This window comes from Trichechus manatus, unplaced genomic scaffold (genome assembly GCF_000243295.1).
Source record: "Trichechus manatus latirostris isolate Lorelei unplaced genomic scaffold, TriManLat1.0 scaffold00090, whole genome shotgun sequence".
In the NCBI taxonomy this organism is placed as follows: Eukaryota; Metazoa; Chordata; class Mammalia; order Sirenia; family Trichechidae; genus Trichechus; species Trichechus manatus.
In genome coordinates, this window is record NW_004444026.1 from 9022105 (window position 1) to 9037997 (window position 15893).

A 15893-nucleotide genomic window follows, 5' to 3' on the forward strand; every position below is an offset into this window, starting at 1 on the left:
ACAGAGTCCCTGCCATAAATGGGAGGGGGAAAAGAAATTCATCCATTCAATCATTCAAATAATATTCATTCCACAAATATTTTTTGTGTGCCTACTATGTGCCCGGCACTGTACTAGGCTCTGGGAATGGAGCAGTGACCCAAACAAGAACTCTGTCCTCAGAGTAAACCTCTGTGTGCCAGCAGCTTTATATGGGAAGGCAATCTCCGTAACAGGAGGGTAAGCTATGCATTATCCCCATTTTACACATAGGGAAACTGAGGCCCAGAAGAGCTATGGAAATTGCCTGAGATTGCAGAGGCAGGAAGAGGCAGATCTGGCATTTGAGGCTAGGTCTGTGTGAACTTGAGGCTGTGCTAGTCCCACCTGCAGTTTCCTGCTCCCTTAAGGGGCATCTGGTCTAGTTGGGGAGGTAGAACAGGTACATCAGGAACAGAGGTGGTAGTAAGAGGCTCAGGATTATATAGTTACTGTGAGAGTGATTTACTCACACCAAGGACAGAAGCTGTGGGAGGTAGCTGGGGCTGGAGGTGGCTGGCTGTGAGTCCAGGGAGGACCAAACACAGGCCAGGCATGGGTAGGTGGAGAGGGGTGGTGAGGACACTCCTGCAGAGAGAACTTGGGATGACTCACAGCTGAGGCAGGCAAGTTACAGTTGTGCCCACAGGTGTGCTCCCCTGGCAGAGAAATGATGAAGTCCAGACCAATGGGAGATGCAAGGACAAGTTCTGGTGGGCCCTGAGGTCCCCAGGGCTGCCAGTGATGACTCTCAGGAATCATTTGATAGATGATTCCACATTCCTGAGCTGGCACCTGGGACCATATCCATGGCTGTCCTCTCCTGATCCCTAGAGCCTGGGTTCCAGGTGGTGCGCCGACGGTGTAGAGGGCAGGGCCAGCGGTGATTGTTGGGCTGACCCACACCAAGTAGGGCGGCAGAGGGGGTCAGGTAAGGGCAGTCAGGAATGGGAAAAGCATTAGCCCAGAATAGTGAGAGAAGTGTGTAGCACAGGAGGGCGCGGTAACCTCAGCCAGGAGTCTCCTTTCATCTCCTCCTGGGCCCACAGGGGTCGCCCTGCGGAGCAGACTGGGGGAAATCTCAAGCCCGGACGGCCCAGGACAACCGCCTGGGTCCCCCAGCACGGGAAGCTCTGCGCTGCCGGGAGAGCTGCAGCAGTCTGCGGCCACCGCCAAGGGAGGGCGCCAGCAGTTCAGGCAGGGAGTTGAGGAGGGCGGCCCCTGGTTTGGGACTTGTGGGTGTCCAGGCTGCATCTGCGCCAGCATCTGAGCTTGGAGTGGGCGGAGGAGCCAGGCGCACCGCAGACAGACCCAGCCAGCCCTCCCCCGCCCTGGACCTTGATGGGGGTGCTCGAGGGACTCTTTGAAGGGGGGTGTGGAACTCTGTTGGCCGGGGAGAGCTTTGGAGGACAGCAGCCTCCACTGTCTGCGAGGTGGGAAGTGAACCTGTCACTAGACCGCTTCCCTTGCACTCAGGAAGGGTAGTCGGAAGGATGGGGCACCTCCTGGAGGGCGACCGCAGTATATAGGGGGCTCCAGAGAGCACCCCCGCCGCGGGGCGCGGGCCAGGGGGCAGCGCTCGGGCTTGGCTGCGCGGAGGAGGAGGCTTCCCTGGCCAGGGGCGGTGGCAGGGGCGGCCCCGGGATCACATGGGCGGAGGCAGGTCCCGGAGCCCCGGGCGGGCTCTCCCCAGAGTCGGGCAGACAGCGGCGGCGGCGGCGGCGGCGGCGGCGGTGGTGGCAGCTGCGGGAGCAGCAGCGTCTCCTCGCCCTCCCTCCTTCCCTTCCCTCCTGGGCCTGGCCGCCCAGCCCGACAGGTGAGCGGGAGCCAGGTGAGCGCGCCCACCTGCGCACCCTCCACTCGGCCGGCAACCTCCCAGCCCAGCCTCCGGCTGCAAGGCTTCCTACGCCCCCGGCTCCGCTGCAGAGCTCCGCGCCCAGGTCTCCCTCTGAGCTCCGCTCTCGCCTCGGACCCTATTCATCGCCCACAGCCCTTCTCCCTGCAGTCTCGCCTCAGTGTTGGCGGCCCGACCCGGGTGCTACTCCTCTGGTCCCTGGCCCGTGGGTACTTTGGCCTCAGAGCGTACGAGGCTCCAGAACTCGGAGGGCCGAAGGGCTGGGCAGCTCCCCGTGGCCCCCGCAGCGTGGAGTCCACTGGCCGGCTCAAAGGTCTGCGAGTCTCAGGGTGTCTGCGAGCCTGACCTGGGGGCCCTGGGCAAAAGGGGAAACAGATGCTTTTGCCTAGGTGTCCCCTCCCCAGGATCCTAAACGCAGGAAGTGGCCCTGGCGTCCTCGATAGATTCAGGCAGCACTTGCCGTCTCTCGGCCTCCCCAGGGGCAGCCCCCGGGTGGGTGCTGGGCAGGGTGGTGGCTTAGCCTGGCACTGCAGCTTCCTGCCTGGGTTGGCTCCTGGCTCCAGAACTTGAGGCTCAGGAAATCCTACTAGGGCCTGGTCTGCAAGGACACTCCCTTGCCTAGTGGAGGGGGTCGTGGATGGGAGGCCTGTGGCCCCAGCTGGCAGGCAGCATCACCCGGCTCCCTGGCTGGGGTGGGGGTGGGGCATCAGCTTGCCCTAGCTGCCCATCAGCAGGGGGTGGGTGTGCCCAGCTTGGCAGATGAGTCCTGTTCTCTTGCTGGGGCTCTTCAGAGGGCAGCAGGCCCCTGGTGAAGCCTTGCCCACCTGATCCACATTGCCAGGGCCTGGCAGCAGCCAGGAGGCGCCTCTGAAGACCCTCTACTCAGCCAGCCCCCTGCCCAGCTGGCTTCTTACAGTCTGTGGCGGCACCACCCCTTCCTTGCTGTCACTCCTGTTCCCAGAGCCCTGCACTCCCCAGGCTGCCCGCCTGCCCTCCCCCAGAGCGGGGAGGAAGTACCTTGTGCTGTGGGTTTTGGGGACAGGAAGCAAGCACTAGTGGGACTTAACAGCTCTGATGGTGAAGGAGGGGGAGAGGGAGGAAGTGCTGACACCTCCTACCACTTGCCAGCCCCTGCCCACCCATCTCCAGCAAGTCCCAGTCTGGCACCCTGGACAGCCTGCCTCTTGGGAGCCGCTCTGCGGAAGACCACAGGAAGGGGGAACTCAGACTCAAGGCTTTCCAGGGTGGGGGGAAGTGAAGCTGGGGGTGAGGGAGGGATTTAGTCACTTCCGCTACTCACCCTACCCATCCCCAGCCCTGACTAGCTGCTCTGGACATGTCATCCCCTCTTCTTTGCCCTTTGCCTCTCTTCTGCCCCCTTCCAGCATTTCTTGGGGTGGGGGGCGGGCAGTCTCCACCTCTTGATCCTCTCTTCCTCAGGTATGGCGCTGACAGTGGACGTGGTGGGGCCGGCACCCTGGGGCTTCCGCATCACAGGGGGCAGGGATTTCCACACACCCATCATGGTGACCAAGGTAAGGGCTAGTTCTAGGAGACAAAGAGGTGACTCCAAAAGTTAGGGTCTGCTCTGTCCACTCTGATCCTCACAGACATCTTTCTTTTTCGTTCTGGAGCTAGAGGCCTGCTTCTGGGAGTGTTGGTGTGGAGGGGATGAGGGGAGTGCCAGGCCCTGTTACCATGGGGACATGACAGCCACTTCAGGAACAGGCTTTAAGTGCAGAGCCTTTTTTCTCCTGGGTCACTAACCACACACCTGCTGGCAGCCATTTTGGGTGGTTACTAGAACAACAGCCCCTGAGTTCTCAGCAGTTTCCTCTTGACCCAGGCCTGGGCCTCGGCTGCGGAGTGTTCACTGGGAGGGCCTGGCATGCAGGCAGCCACCTGCAAGGTGTGATCTGCACAGGCAGGGCTCTGTATCCAAAGTATTTCCAATCACAGTTCCTGAAATCCTGCCATTACACATTCTTTGGGAGGCCCCCATTAGGATGGCAGTGCTCCAGGGGTGGGGTGGGGCTGCCACTCCAGCTTTTGGAGGGGATTAGCTGATGGCTGACTGAGAGCAAGGCCTGACTGAGAAGTTGTCCTGGGATAGGGGATGACTGGGGCAGGGAGAGGGACATTAAAACGGGAGGCTGACCAGCTTAGTCCAAGCAAGCTTTTGTGTTTCTTGGGCAGGAAGGAGGGAAATCTCCTCTCCTCCATCCCTCACCCCACCCCAGGGTCTGAGCATGGGTACCATAGACTCACCAGCTCCTCAACCCCTAAAGGTAACCGAGCGGGGCAAGGCCGAAGCTGCTGACCTGCGACCTGGTGACATTATTGTGGCCATTAATGGGGAGAGCGTGGAGGGCATGCTTCACGCTGAGGCCCACAGCAAGATCCGCCAGAGCCCCTCGCCCCTGCGGCTGCAGCTGGACCGGTAGGACCCTCACCTCCCCCTGGGCCTCCCAGCAGTCTCTCTCTTCTCTGCCAGCTCACTGCCAAGGCAGCCGCCCTGACTCACTGCCCACAGCCTAGAGAGCAGCTCCAAACTGGCCTTCCCTGGCCCTTTCTGCACATCTGCACAGGGGAGAGGGACACGGGCTGGGCTGAGGGGGGACCCTGTGCCCAGCTGGCTGAAGGTGGGCACCAGGATGGGCATGCAGCCACAGGCAGGGCAGGGCGGGCTGGCAGCAGCCACCTGGAAGCCCAGGTTTGACTGGTTCCCAAGAGTATGAAGGGTGCAGGGCATGGGCATCAAGTAGGTTGAAGAGGGGAAACTTCTGGGTAAGGTGTGTCCTGTGCTAGGTCTCCAGGACCCCTGCCTCCAAGAGGGGATGGACTTTGTTTAGATCCCAGGTGGGGGTCAGTAGTTCTGGGGACATCATTCCCCAAAGAGCCCGTCCATCCTTCCCCACCTCCACTCTGGGCCCTACTGGTGAACACAGATTCCTCAGCTTGTGGGGTTTTGAGCCTGGAGGCAAGAGTTGCGGGGTTGCGGGGGAGAACAAGTGGCTCCCTAGGGTGTGACTCCCAACAGTCACAGGTCAGGAATGCTAGCAGATCCCTCAGCTAGGAGAGCCCTCTGGGCGGGCCTTGAACCTGAGTCAGATACCTCTTGCCTCCCTGCCACCCCCACTCCCCACCAGGGTCTCTCCAGCTCTGTCTCCATGTCCTTTCCTTGCCCACTGCCCTGGCACCGTGGTGGTGCTATAGGAGCCGGTGGTCAGGACGCTGTTGCAGCCCCGGCCCCTGTAGTGACTTCTTCATGCCATCTGGACCACGAGTGTTTGCAGGAGTGGGATCCAGAGGAGGAGGGTGGAAAGTACCTCATGGCATCTGGGAATGGGACCAAAATTGACAGTCTGGGGCGGGGGAGGGGTGGGAATTGCTGACAACAGCCCTTCCTCTCAGGTTCCTCTCAGAGGGAGCTAGGGGGTCAGGGAGGTAGGCCTAGCCAAATACCCCCTGCCTCCAGCTCCACACCTGGCTAGTCAAGGCTCTGTCACTTCTTTCTCATGCCAAGACCCCCATCCCAGCTCCCAGGAGACCTTCCAGGCCTTCAGAAGCCCTGTGGCAGGAAGCAGCGCTCTGGGCTGGAGCCAGAGCCAGAGCTCCCCTCAGACTGACCCGACAGCCCTCCCTGGGGAGGCCAGGGCTCCTGCTAACTTCTCTAGAAGCAACCAGACATTCAGGAATGATGTAGTGATGATGGGACTTGGCGGGCTCCCTCTCACACTCTGGCAGCCCCTGGCCCTCTGATGGCCTCTGGTTCATGGCTCCAGCCTGGCTCAGCTGGGAAGGGCCTTGGAAAGGGGCCCCTGAGGAGCTGGAGTGGGGAGCTTCTGTCCCTGTGGGCTGTGATTGGGGTGGAGGAGGGGCAAGCTGGGCCTGCCTGTGGTCCTGACACTCCAGAGCTGGTCGTTCAGCTGCCTGCCTGGGAGGGAAGTGGGGTAGGTTCTACCCTTTGTTTTGTGGGGGAAAAGCCTATGCAAGGGACAGCGAGTGACCCTCTCAAAAGTACTCCAGCCATGCATGAGTGGCCAAGCTTCTGGTTGGGGAAGAGTGAGCAACTGGACCAGCCACTGACTAGCTTTAGGACTTTGGGCAACTCCCTCTCCCTCCCTGGGCCTCAGTTTCTCCATGGGTAGAATACAAGGGGTTGTATACAATCAACACTCTCCCCCAAAACTGACTTACAAACTGCTAGCCAGTGACAAAGTCTAGCTGAAATGGAAAAAAAAAAAAGAAAGAAAAGAAAAAAAGGAGGGGGGATGATATAAAGAGTTTTTAATAAAATTAAATTTATTGAATTTAAATGACTTTTTCTGAACTTATGTCCTTCCTACTTTCTTACTTTCCAGTGCTAAACTGTCCCTTATTTTAAGAAATAATGGTAGATGATGATAGTTGTTTGTTTTGAATTTGGCAAAGTTAAAAGTTGACAACCGAATGTTCTAATTATTTGGACATTTTACTGGTCTTGAGGTCCCAGTCTGGGGACAATGTGCCTATGAACTCCACAGCGCCTACCAGCTTAGCATGATACTCTCCTCTCTTGGCTACCTCCTCAGGTCCCGGGCTGCCTCGTTTGGGGAGACCAACGGGGAGAGGTCCTTGGAATTGCTAGCTACTCGCTTCCAGGTAAGATGTCTTGTCTTGTCCTATCTTGCCAGCTGGGAGCCGCAGGGCCCGTTCAGGGTGGAGCAGCCCAGCTCTCCTGGCCCCTCTCTCCACAGGGCTCTGTAAGGACACACACTGACAGCCAGTCCTCCCTGCGGTCCTCCTACTCCAGCCCAGCCTCCCTCAGCCCCAGGCCTGGCAGCCCCTTCTCTCCCCGACCCGCTACCAGCCCGCATACCCTTACTGGAGAGGGGGTGATCAGCCGCAGGTGAGTGAAGGGGGCGGGCACCTGGCCACCTGGGCTACTAGCTCTGGGCTGGGCGGCTCAAAGTCTCAGTAGCTATGTTAAGGGGGTCCTGGCAGCACCCTCTTCTCTCCTGGACAGGCTCGGTGGGGCCCCTGGCACACACAATGTCCATTCCCCCATTTCAGTTTCCAGAGCCTGGCACTCACCCCGGGACCTGCTGCTGACCACTTGTCCTACGGGGGCCGCCCTGGAAGCCGACAGGTGAGCAGACCCAAGGGAAGGAGAGAGTCAGAGAAACTAAGTACCTCCCATTCCCAGCTGGTAGTGCCCCCCGGGGCTGCAGGCAGGTGGCCAGTCCCACCTGGGCCCCTGGGCAGCCAGTGCTTCCATCTCCTAGTGACAGTGCTCTCCTCTCCTGAGCCAGGGAGACCATTGCTTCTGGTGGTGGGTCATGCCCTGCCAGTCCCAGGTGGCCTTCCACCTCCGGCACTCCCCTGCCACCGCCTCCCCCTCCTACCTCCTCCCCGTTCCTGCTGGCGTCCTCCCCGTAGCAGTGTGTTTCTCTTGGGCTGGGGCTGAAATAGTTCTGCTGCTGTTGTTGGGATGATTCCCTGTTGGCTCTGGCTGCATCTCTTGAACACATTCCTTCCCATTTCAAGCGCCATGCCTGCCCCCATCTCCCAACACCCCATCCCTCTGCTTCCTCCTTACTTGGCCCCAGAACCACCAGCTGGACTGTGGTTCTGCCTCAAGTGGTACTTGGCTTATTCTCTGTCTGTTGCCCTTGCCCCTTCTCCCTGAAACCCTCAGGTCCCGCTGTCTGCTAGTGACAGCCTAACCCCCTTGGAGGTATTTCTTCTCACCAAGATCAGGGGTGGGGGGTGAGGGAGTGAGGCACCCCCCAACAGTGCTGGGCCACAGCTGCTGGGGGCAGAGGGGGTGTCCATCCATCCATCCGGGGGAAGAGGATGAGGCCCAGCTGCTGGAATGCTACCTCAGGGTTGATTCTGCATTCCAGAGAGAGAGCCTTTGGGGGCGGGCGGGAAGGGTACTGGAAACGGGGGTGGGGGGCTGGAGAAGGAAGGAACAGGATTCTCTGGGGGCTGCGCAGTAGGAGCGCCCTGGTGACCTGCTGTGTGCCCACCAGGCAATCTTCCAGGTACTGTGGGGTACAGAGACGTCTTAGAGGAGATCCCTCTCTTTAAATAAATTAAAATGTAGTTGTGGAGATAAGACAAACATGCAAAACAAATTTGGAACAACTAAGCGCTAAACAGTGTGGTATTAATTATAAAAGCTGGAGGCATTCTGGGAGGGGAGAGATGAGTGTGGGCTGGGTGGTCTGGGAAAGATTTGTCAGAAATTTTGCTGGACATTGAAGGTAGAACAGGGTAGGATTTAGATAAGAGAATGACGAGGATGGACACTCTGGGAGATGGGGACACAGTAGTCCCACAGATGGGGACTCCAGGCAAGACCTGGAGTGTTTAGGCGCTGGGGTAGGGTTGTGGGAAAGGCTCTCAAAGAGAGCTTTGGCTGAGACCAGCAGGAATAGCTGGGGAGAGGCAATCCATCCTGGTCTGCTTCAGCAAAGGCTCCTGGGGCAGTCTTAGTGAGACCACATACTCAAGGAAATGCCTTCCTGGGCACCTTCCTTGTGATTTCCCCAAGACTAGCAAAGGGGAGATACAGCATGGTATGGGGAAGTGGTTCTCAAACCAGCAGCATCACCTGGAAAGTTGTTAGGAATGCCAAAATCTCTGGCCCCACCACAGCCCCATGGCATCAGAAACTCTGGGGCTGGGGCCAACCATCTCTTTTAATAAGCCATCCGGGTGAAGCGGATGCAGGCTAAGGTTTGAGAACCACCGCTGTAGTGTGAGGAGGAGCACAGGCTGGATGCTAGGGACACCTAGGCCAGTCCCACCTATGTCACCTTGGACGAGCTGCTTTTCCTCTCTGGACCTCAGAGTCGGACTAGGTGCTCTGAGTTCCCTCCCTTGACCCCGAGAACCCTGGTTATTTCCTCATTCCTTCAACAAATATTTAGTGAGCATCTGTTTTGTTCCAGGCAGGCTTCTAGGCTCTGGAGATACTTGAGTGGAAAAACAGACACATCGCTAACCCTCAGAGTTTACATTCTGGCCAACAAATGGGGCTGTGGTTAAGTGGGCGTGGAGTCACAGGTCCTAGAGCCCCTCTTGAGACTCACTGTGCACTTCAGCATTTTAAAGGCATAAGAAGTCCCCTGAGAAAGAAACCTACTTAATTTTGTCAATTTCCCAAACTCCTTTGACCATAGAACTTCTCCTGACACCCCTGTCCCACCCCACACACTCACTTGTTAACATCCCAAGGAACTTATGTTTCCCAGAACATCTTTGGAGAGGCATTGGATACAGCCAATTCTTGAGGGGCAGGTGAGAAGGGAGCAGCAATTCTGGATTTGGAGATGACTGGTCCCGTCTGTGAGGGCAGCTGCCCCTCCCTCACTGGGAGGGAGGGAGGAGAAAGTGGAAGCCTCTCCAAGTAAGGGAGGTGGGCTCCTCCAGCAGGGCATGGTGGTCGGGCAGAAAGTGAGGCAGGGGCACACGTGAGGATGGGCTGTGGGCTGCAGGGGGAAGAGGTGATGGTGGATGAGGTGCGGCTCCACCTCTGTGGTGGTCATGGCCCTCCTGATGGGTCCTGGGCTGGCTGAGGCTACAGGGGTCCCAAGGCACAGGGCATCCCAACCCATGTGGTGCCTTTCTGGGAATTAGAAGCTGCCCTTCCAGGTAGGCACCCTCCTTGGTGAGCAGATGCAAGGTTTAAAAAAAAAAAAGAAAAAACACTTTTCCTCTGGATTGGCACAAGGACTTGGCTTGTTGAAAGGAACTTTTCAACAACAAGTGTTAAAGGGCACATGCTGACCTCCTAGGACAGTGAGATGTGACATAATTCTTGAGTGTGGAGCTGGCCGTGCTTCCTAAGGAAACTATATCACCATCCGTCAGTTGACAGCACAGCCCCAGGCAGGCATCCAGGAGCCAGGGCTTGGGGTTCTAGCCCTGCCTCCGACTCTCCTCTGACCCTCAGTCTCCTTATCTTACAACTCTTTACCACAGAAGCCCAAGAGCAAAGGAATGTGAACTGATAGAAGAAGGGCCGGTGGGGTGAGGGTCTAGGGCTGTCTTCTCAAGAATCTTGGAAGCTTCCTCTTTTAGCTGAAGAATCATGTAATTTTTTCATTCTACCCCATAATTCATCCATGACTTTGCATTTTAAAATAATGCTTAAAATTACTGGGCATTGAGGGAATTTGGCTTCCCAGGCAATTGTGCCCTCAAGCTTGCACACCCAGCCTGCTTGGTTTTGGCGTGTGGGACCGGATGTCTCCTAGGCTCTCCCCTTCCACTGGCTGCTGCAGTCTCCTCAGGCTTAGTCCTGTTGGGGATTGCAGCCTAGAAGGGAGCAGAGTAGGGGTACAGGACAGAAACTGGCCTCAAGGAGCAACCATGAAGTTGAAGTCACCATTTTTTTTTTAATTAATAGACTTCATTTTTTAGAGCAGTTTTAGGTGTACAGAAAAGTTGTGCAGAAAATACAGAGTTCCCACATGCCCTTTCTTGCCCCTGCACACCGTTTCCCCTATTATTAATATCTCAGATGTGTGTGGAACATGTGTTACAATGCATGAACCAACACTGAAACATTACGATTAACAAAAGTCCACAGTCAATCTTAGGATTCACTCTTCGTGTTGTAAAAGTTCTATGGATTTTGACAAATGCATGATGCCATGTATCCACCATTACTGAATCATATGGAATAGTTTCGCTGCCCTTAAATTGTCCTGTGTTCCACCTATTCATCCCTCCCCCAAGTCCCTGGCAACCACTGATCTTTTTACTATCTCTATAGCTTTGTGAAGGCAACATTTTCATGCAGAGAGCAAATGTAACAGCCTCAATGGACAGGGCACACTTAGGGAGACGGCACTGCTGCATGGGGGGTGGGTCCCAAGACAGGCTTGGCTCCCCAAGGCTCTGTGGACATGACAAACCTCCCAGAGCAGCCAGGAGAGGCCGCTCAGCTCAGATGCTGCCACCTTAGGAGAGGGGCCAGCAAGTATAGAGACAGGGCCTCTGCCGAGCCGGCCCTGACTCCAAGGGGGGTCTTGGCCCTTTCGCTTTACCCTTTATGTTTCTATTTCCTCACTGCAAAAGGGTCAGCTTATTTCCTCTCTGCTTTTTCTGTCAGATTGGAGTTAGGCCCCAGTGTGAAACATCTTCGAAAACCTAACATAGTGTAAAAAAAAAAAAAAATTGCCATCGAGTAGATCTCCAGGCCTTTCTTCTGAGGTGCCTATGGTGGACTCAAACCTACCTTTTGATTAGCAGCCAAGCACATTAACCATTTACACCACCCAGGGATTCCATAACATAACACAGTGTAACAGTAATAAGCATGGTATCCACGCTTATCCCATCACCTGGTAGTCTTCATTCTGCCTCTTGCCCAGTCCCCTCACTGAACCCACACACGTCCATAGCTGGGACAAACCCCTCTTTCCGAGCTGACCTCCCTCCCCTGGCTTCTTGCTTCCCTTCCCTTCTCCTGGAACCGAATAGTCCTTGGTGCCCTGGCTCTGAGGGCAGGTTCAGGGCTCTGGCCACTCGTAGGGGCCTGCTGGTCAGCGAGGGTCTGGAGCCCTCTGGTGTTGGACCTGGAGAACCACCGGGCTTGGCGGCCCAGGGTGTGTTGGCCAAAGGCTCCAGCCACTGACTCCTCCCCTGGCTGCTTCTCCTCCCCACAGGCTGGCCTCAGCCGCGCTGGCGACTCGGCTGTGCTGGTGCTGCCGCATTCCCCAGGACCCCAGTCCTCCAGCCCCAGGCTCAGGTAGGCCTTGGAGGGTCGGTTGGGATCTCAGAGGGCCTGGGAGAAGGAGGAGGGACATTGGCTTCCTGGGGAGGGATGGAGGCCCCCCCTCTAAGCCCCAGAATCCTTTCCCACTGAGCATGCTCTTCTCCTTGCCCTTTGGCGCTAGTCCTAATACCCCAGGAATGGGACCTTCATTCCTGGCTGCCTCCCATCCCCACAGTGTGGACTCAGAAGGGGGAAGGCACCTCCTGGAAGAGGACTCAGAAGTCTTCAAGATGCTGCAGGAAAATCGTGAGGGGCGGGTGGCCCCCCGGCAGTCCAGCTCCTTTCGGCTATTACAGGAAGCCTTGGAGGCTGAAGAGAGAGGTGAGGGACTCAGGTAGGGAAAGGTGTCCTCTGGGACACCACAGGGCTCCAACTGGACATTTTTTTGAACTGGGCACTGAGGAGGGTTGGACATGGAGAAGACACACTGCTTGCCTTTAGGAGGCTACAGTCCAGTAGGGGTTACCCAGAAGGCAGTGGCAGTGCCAGCTGCGGTCAGGAGAGTGAGGGGGGATGGTGAAGGAGGCTGGGGAGGCCCATGGGGCTGGGACTCCAGGGAGGGCTTCTGGGAAGAAGAGGGATGGTGAATTGTCCCTTGAAGAAAGATCAAGATTTCAACAAGTGACCTTAAGGTGGTGGTGGGGGGACCCTGGAATGTGGAGGCTGCCAGCAAGAGGGCTTTGGGTGTGGGGGAGAGTAAACAGCGTGGCCTGGCAGTGTGAGGGCAGGAGTGGAGGCTCTGTCCCTCTGGGATGGTCTTGTATGCCAGGCTCAGGAGCCCTGTAACCGGGAGAGTCAGACAAATAGCCGTGCCAGGCAGTGCGTGAGATGCCAAAATGAGCAACACAGACACCGCAGGCTCTGGCCAGCCCTTTATTTATTCATTCGACCAGCATTTCGTGTGCTTCTCCTATGGTCAGACATGTATGGAGCATGGGCAGAGAAGGGGTCCTGATGCCGTGCCTGCCCAGCTCACAAGGAAGGGGACGGTGCTGAAGGGGTTTCACAGACATTTAAAATGATTGCTCTGACAGCTGTATATGTGTGTGGGGGGCACTGCTCCAGTGCAGGGGAGAGGTGAGGAGCATCTGGCCTGGGCAGTGGCATCTAGGCAGGGGTGGAGAGGCTGGGACAAGGTCAGGAGAAGTACCAGAGAGGCAGAATGACCAGTACTGGTGGCTGTTTCCAGCTGCGATATTTAGAGTTTAGATCCTGGGGGCACTAACAGAAGACCATGAGGAGAGACCGCAGGGAGGAGGCGGTGGTGTAGAGGGGAGAACACACAAGTGCACGCTAGAAGACCTTGTGACCTCACCGTGGGAGCTGGCACATCCTAGGGTGCAGAAATAGGGACAGTGTTTGCCCAATAAAATCTGGGCTTCATTTTAGCTTTGTTCCATGGCTCGTGCACAATAATGCACCTGAAAGCCCTTTGAAAACCGTGCAAAGGTACTGTGGTGCTGTTATTATCTATTATTATTATCTATTAATGTCATCATTATGGGATCACAGGTGGGGAAAGGCCTGCTCTGCCTGATGTGTCAGACGTGGAGTACTGACCCTCTTTAGGTTTGCCTTAGCTGAGCAAACGCAGCCCCAATCTGCTCTGTGCGGTTGACCAGCCTCAGCCAAGGTTTTTGGCACGATCTTCTTCCTTCCATTACCAACTTCTCGTGCCCAATGTTACTTTAGAGGACCGTGTGTAAGTGTGCTGTTTACAAGGCTCCTGGGACGTGCTTTGGAGGGAGGTGGGGGATAAAATAAGCCTGGGTGACGCTGCTGGTTGATGAATTCTCGTGTGTCTGCCCCCCACTCCTCCCAGGTGGCACGCCTGCCTTCCTGCCCAGCTCACTGAGCCCCCAGGCCTCCCTGTCCACTGGCAGGGCCCTGGCCACTCCCCCAAAGCTCCACACGTGTGAGAAGTGCAGCACCAGCATCACGTAAGTGTCAGGGGCCCAGGCCAGGGGGACGTGGGGCACACTCTAGAAGACGGGCACTGGGCACAGGACGTCTCAGGAAGGGCACCCAGTCAACAACTTCCCTACCAATGGCACCAGGGCCCTAGAGGGGAGCATGTGCCCCAGTGGTTTTTGTGGTGGTTTATTTTCACCCTTGCACCTAGAGGTACTCAGAAGAAAGGCCTGGTGATCTACTTCTGGAAAAAACAACCATTGAAAACCCTGTGGAGCACAGTTCTACTCTGACACACATGGGGTCACCATGAGTCGGAACGGACTCAACAGCAACTGGTTTTTGTTTTGTTTTTTTAAGAAGGCCTGCGCTGGCTTTTTCCTGCAGCATCTCCTCCCTCCCTCCTCCCAGATCTGTCCCTTCTTCCCCTCCTCTCTTTCCCTATCACTTTTGCTTTCTCCTTCCTCAGCGGAGTAAGAGGTACTCCTGCTTTTGATTTCTCCTCAATAATCAGAAAGTCTCTGGAGACCTGCCTTCAGATGAGGCAGCTCTTCCTGGAAAATCTTGCTTTTCCCCACTCCCTCACCCCCTTTGGAACAGGCTAAATTTTCCAGAGGTGGGTTCGTTTCTCTCAGTGGGTGGCATTATAATGCAACCACATTCTCTGGAAAATTGCTGAAGGTCTCCCCCAACCCCCCATCCCCCACCCCCCAGCGAATTTCTTCAGTGCCCGGTGTGAGGGTCAGGTGACTCATTGCAGGCAAATCCCCTCAGCTGTCTGGGCTTCCATTTTCTCACCCGCAGGACGGGATGTGACCTAGCCCTCCTGCCACACAGGGATAATGAGTGTGTGTTGAAAAATAACGCGTTTTATACACAGTACTGGCTCTCAAAGGAGCGCGCATCTGTATCACTGCAGGGCTTGTGAAAACACGGATTGCTGGGCCCCACCCAAGAATCTCAGATTCAGAAGGCCAGTAGGGCCCAAGAATTGGCATTTCTAACTTGTTCCCAGGTGATGCCTATGCTGCTGGTCCTGGGACCGTACTTTGACCCACTGCTCTGTAAAAATCAAGGCGACTCTGGACTGGCTTATCAGTCTTCGTGTGTAGAGAATGACTTCATTTCTTTTGACTAGCCACGCTGGCGGTGGGGTGTGTGTGTGGGGTGGTGGAGTGTGTGGTGTACGAGGGTAGTTGAAAGGAGAGGCTTGCAGTGTCAGGTCTCTGGGGAGGTTTTGGTTCTTCCACACACCCTGAATTCGTGTTGGGGACCTGGCCTTAAGCAGATGGGTTGCCCCTGGGGGTGTGTGGTCCTCTCTGTCCCTGAGGCTAATGGCTCTCCCTCCCCTACAGGAACCAGGCTGTGCGCATCCAGGAGGGCCGGTACCGCCACCCCAGCTGCTACACCTGCGCGGACTGCGGGCTGAACCTGAAGATGCGCGGGCACTTTTGGGTGGGGGATGAGCTGTACTGCGAGAAGCATGCGCGCCAGCACTACTCTGCATCCTCCACCCTCAGCTCCTCCCAGGCCTGAGGGCCCGCCTTTGACTGACTGAGAGGCCTGGGGCACCTCCGGCCCAGGGGCCCTGTCAGTAGCAAACTGGCATGGAAGGGGTGATGGTGGATGGTGGCGGTTACGTGAACTAAGTTTGGGGGCCTGAGGCCTGTTCATTCTCGCTGGGTGAGGCCAAAGGTTGGGACTTATCTCGGGCTGTGGGTGCTAAGGGCAGCCTCACCTCCCTAGGCCTCCCCTAGACACTCGTGAGCTTTTGCCCTGCAGGACAGGCACTGTGCTATAGTCCCCAGTGGGCACTGCATTCAGTTTCTGGGTGTACCACGTGGTAAGAAGGGTGGGACAAGGAGATAAGTATCTAGAAGGAGAGGCTAAAGGTCTTCACTGTGTAAAGTTTTCAAAATATGAGCTCTATAAATATATATATATATGAACAAAATAAAGTAGGTGCCATCCCCCTTCTTCCCTTCCCCAACCCCTGGGTATGAGCTTCTCCCTACTACTGGGTACAGAGTCTTTATTTACATGTTTTTTTCCTTCTCATTTTCCCCTCCCTCAAAATCCCCACCCTACCCAGTACCCCAGTCCCTGACCTCCCATCGGAGAGGCTTATTCCTTTTAGGTTGAGGGTCGTGTGCTCTTCCCATAACCCTTTTGTAAAGATGCTCGCTTTCCTGGAGTGATCCGTAGTACTTTAGAAGGAATGAGTTTCTCCCTGGGAGCCTGGAGGGGTGGGGGAAAGGGATGCTGGGGTGCAGAACGCAGAGACTCCATCTTGGTGAGGCAATCAGCTGCCCAGCCAGCACTGGGCTGGTCTCG

The 15893-nt window shown here is 56.4% G+C and overlaps 1 protein-coding gene across 2 annotated transcripts; it reads left to right on the forward strand.

The window, feature by feature from the left end:
* The first annotated feature begins 1702 nt into the window (after window positions 1-1702).
* PDLIM2 (PDZ and LIM domain 2) lies at window positions 1703-15549 on the forward strand. 2 transcript variants are annotated; one of them, XM_023736685.1, is made up of 10 exons: window positions 1703-1834; window positions 3314-3408; window positions 4162-4313; window positions 6448-6517; window positions 6613-6764; window positions 6929-7004; window positions 11539-11621; window positions 11824-11969; window positions 13471-13588; window positions 14915-15549. In XM_023736685.1, exons 2-10 carry the CDS (start codon window positions 3316-3318, stop codon window positions 15093-15095), a joined length of 1071 nt encoding a protein of 356 aa, XP_023592453.1. In that variant the 5' UTR covers window positions 1703-1834; window positions 3314-3315; the 3' UTR covers window positions 15096-15549. The 2 variants fall into 2 exon arrangements, with proteins under 2 accessions (XP_023592453.1, XP_023592452.1); XM_023736684.1 differs by having other exon boundaries at window positions 1725-1834; window positions 11824-11982; window positions 14915-15051.
* The last annotated feature ends 344 nt before the right edge of the window (window positions 15550-15893 follow it).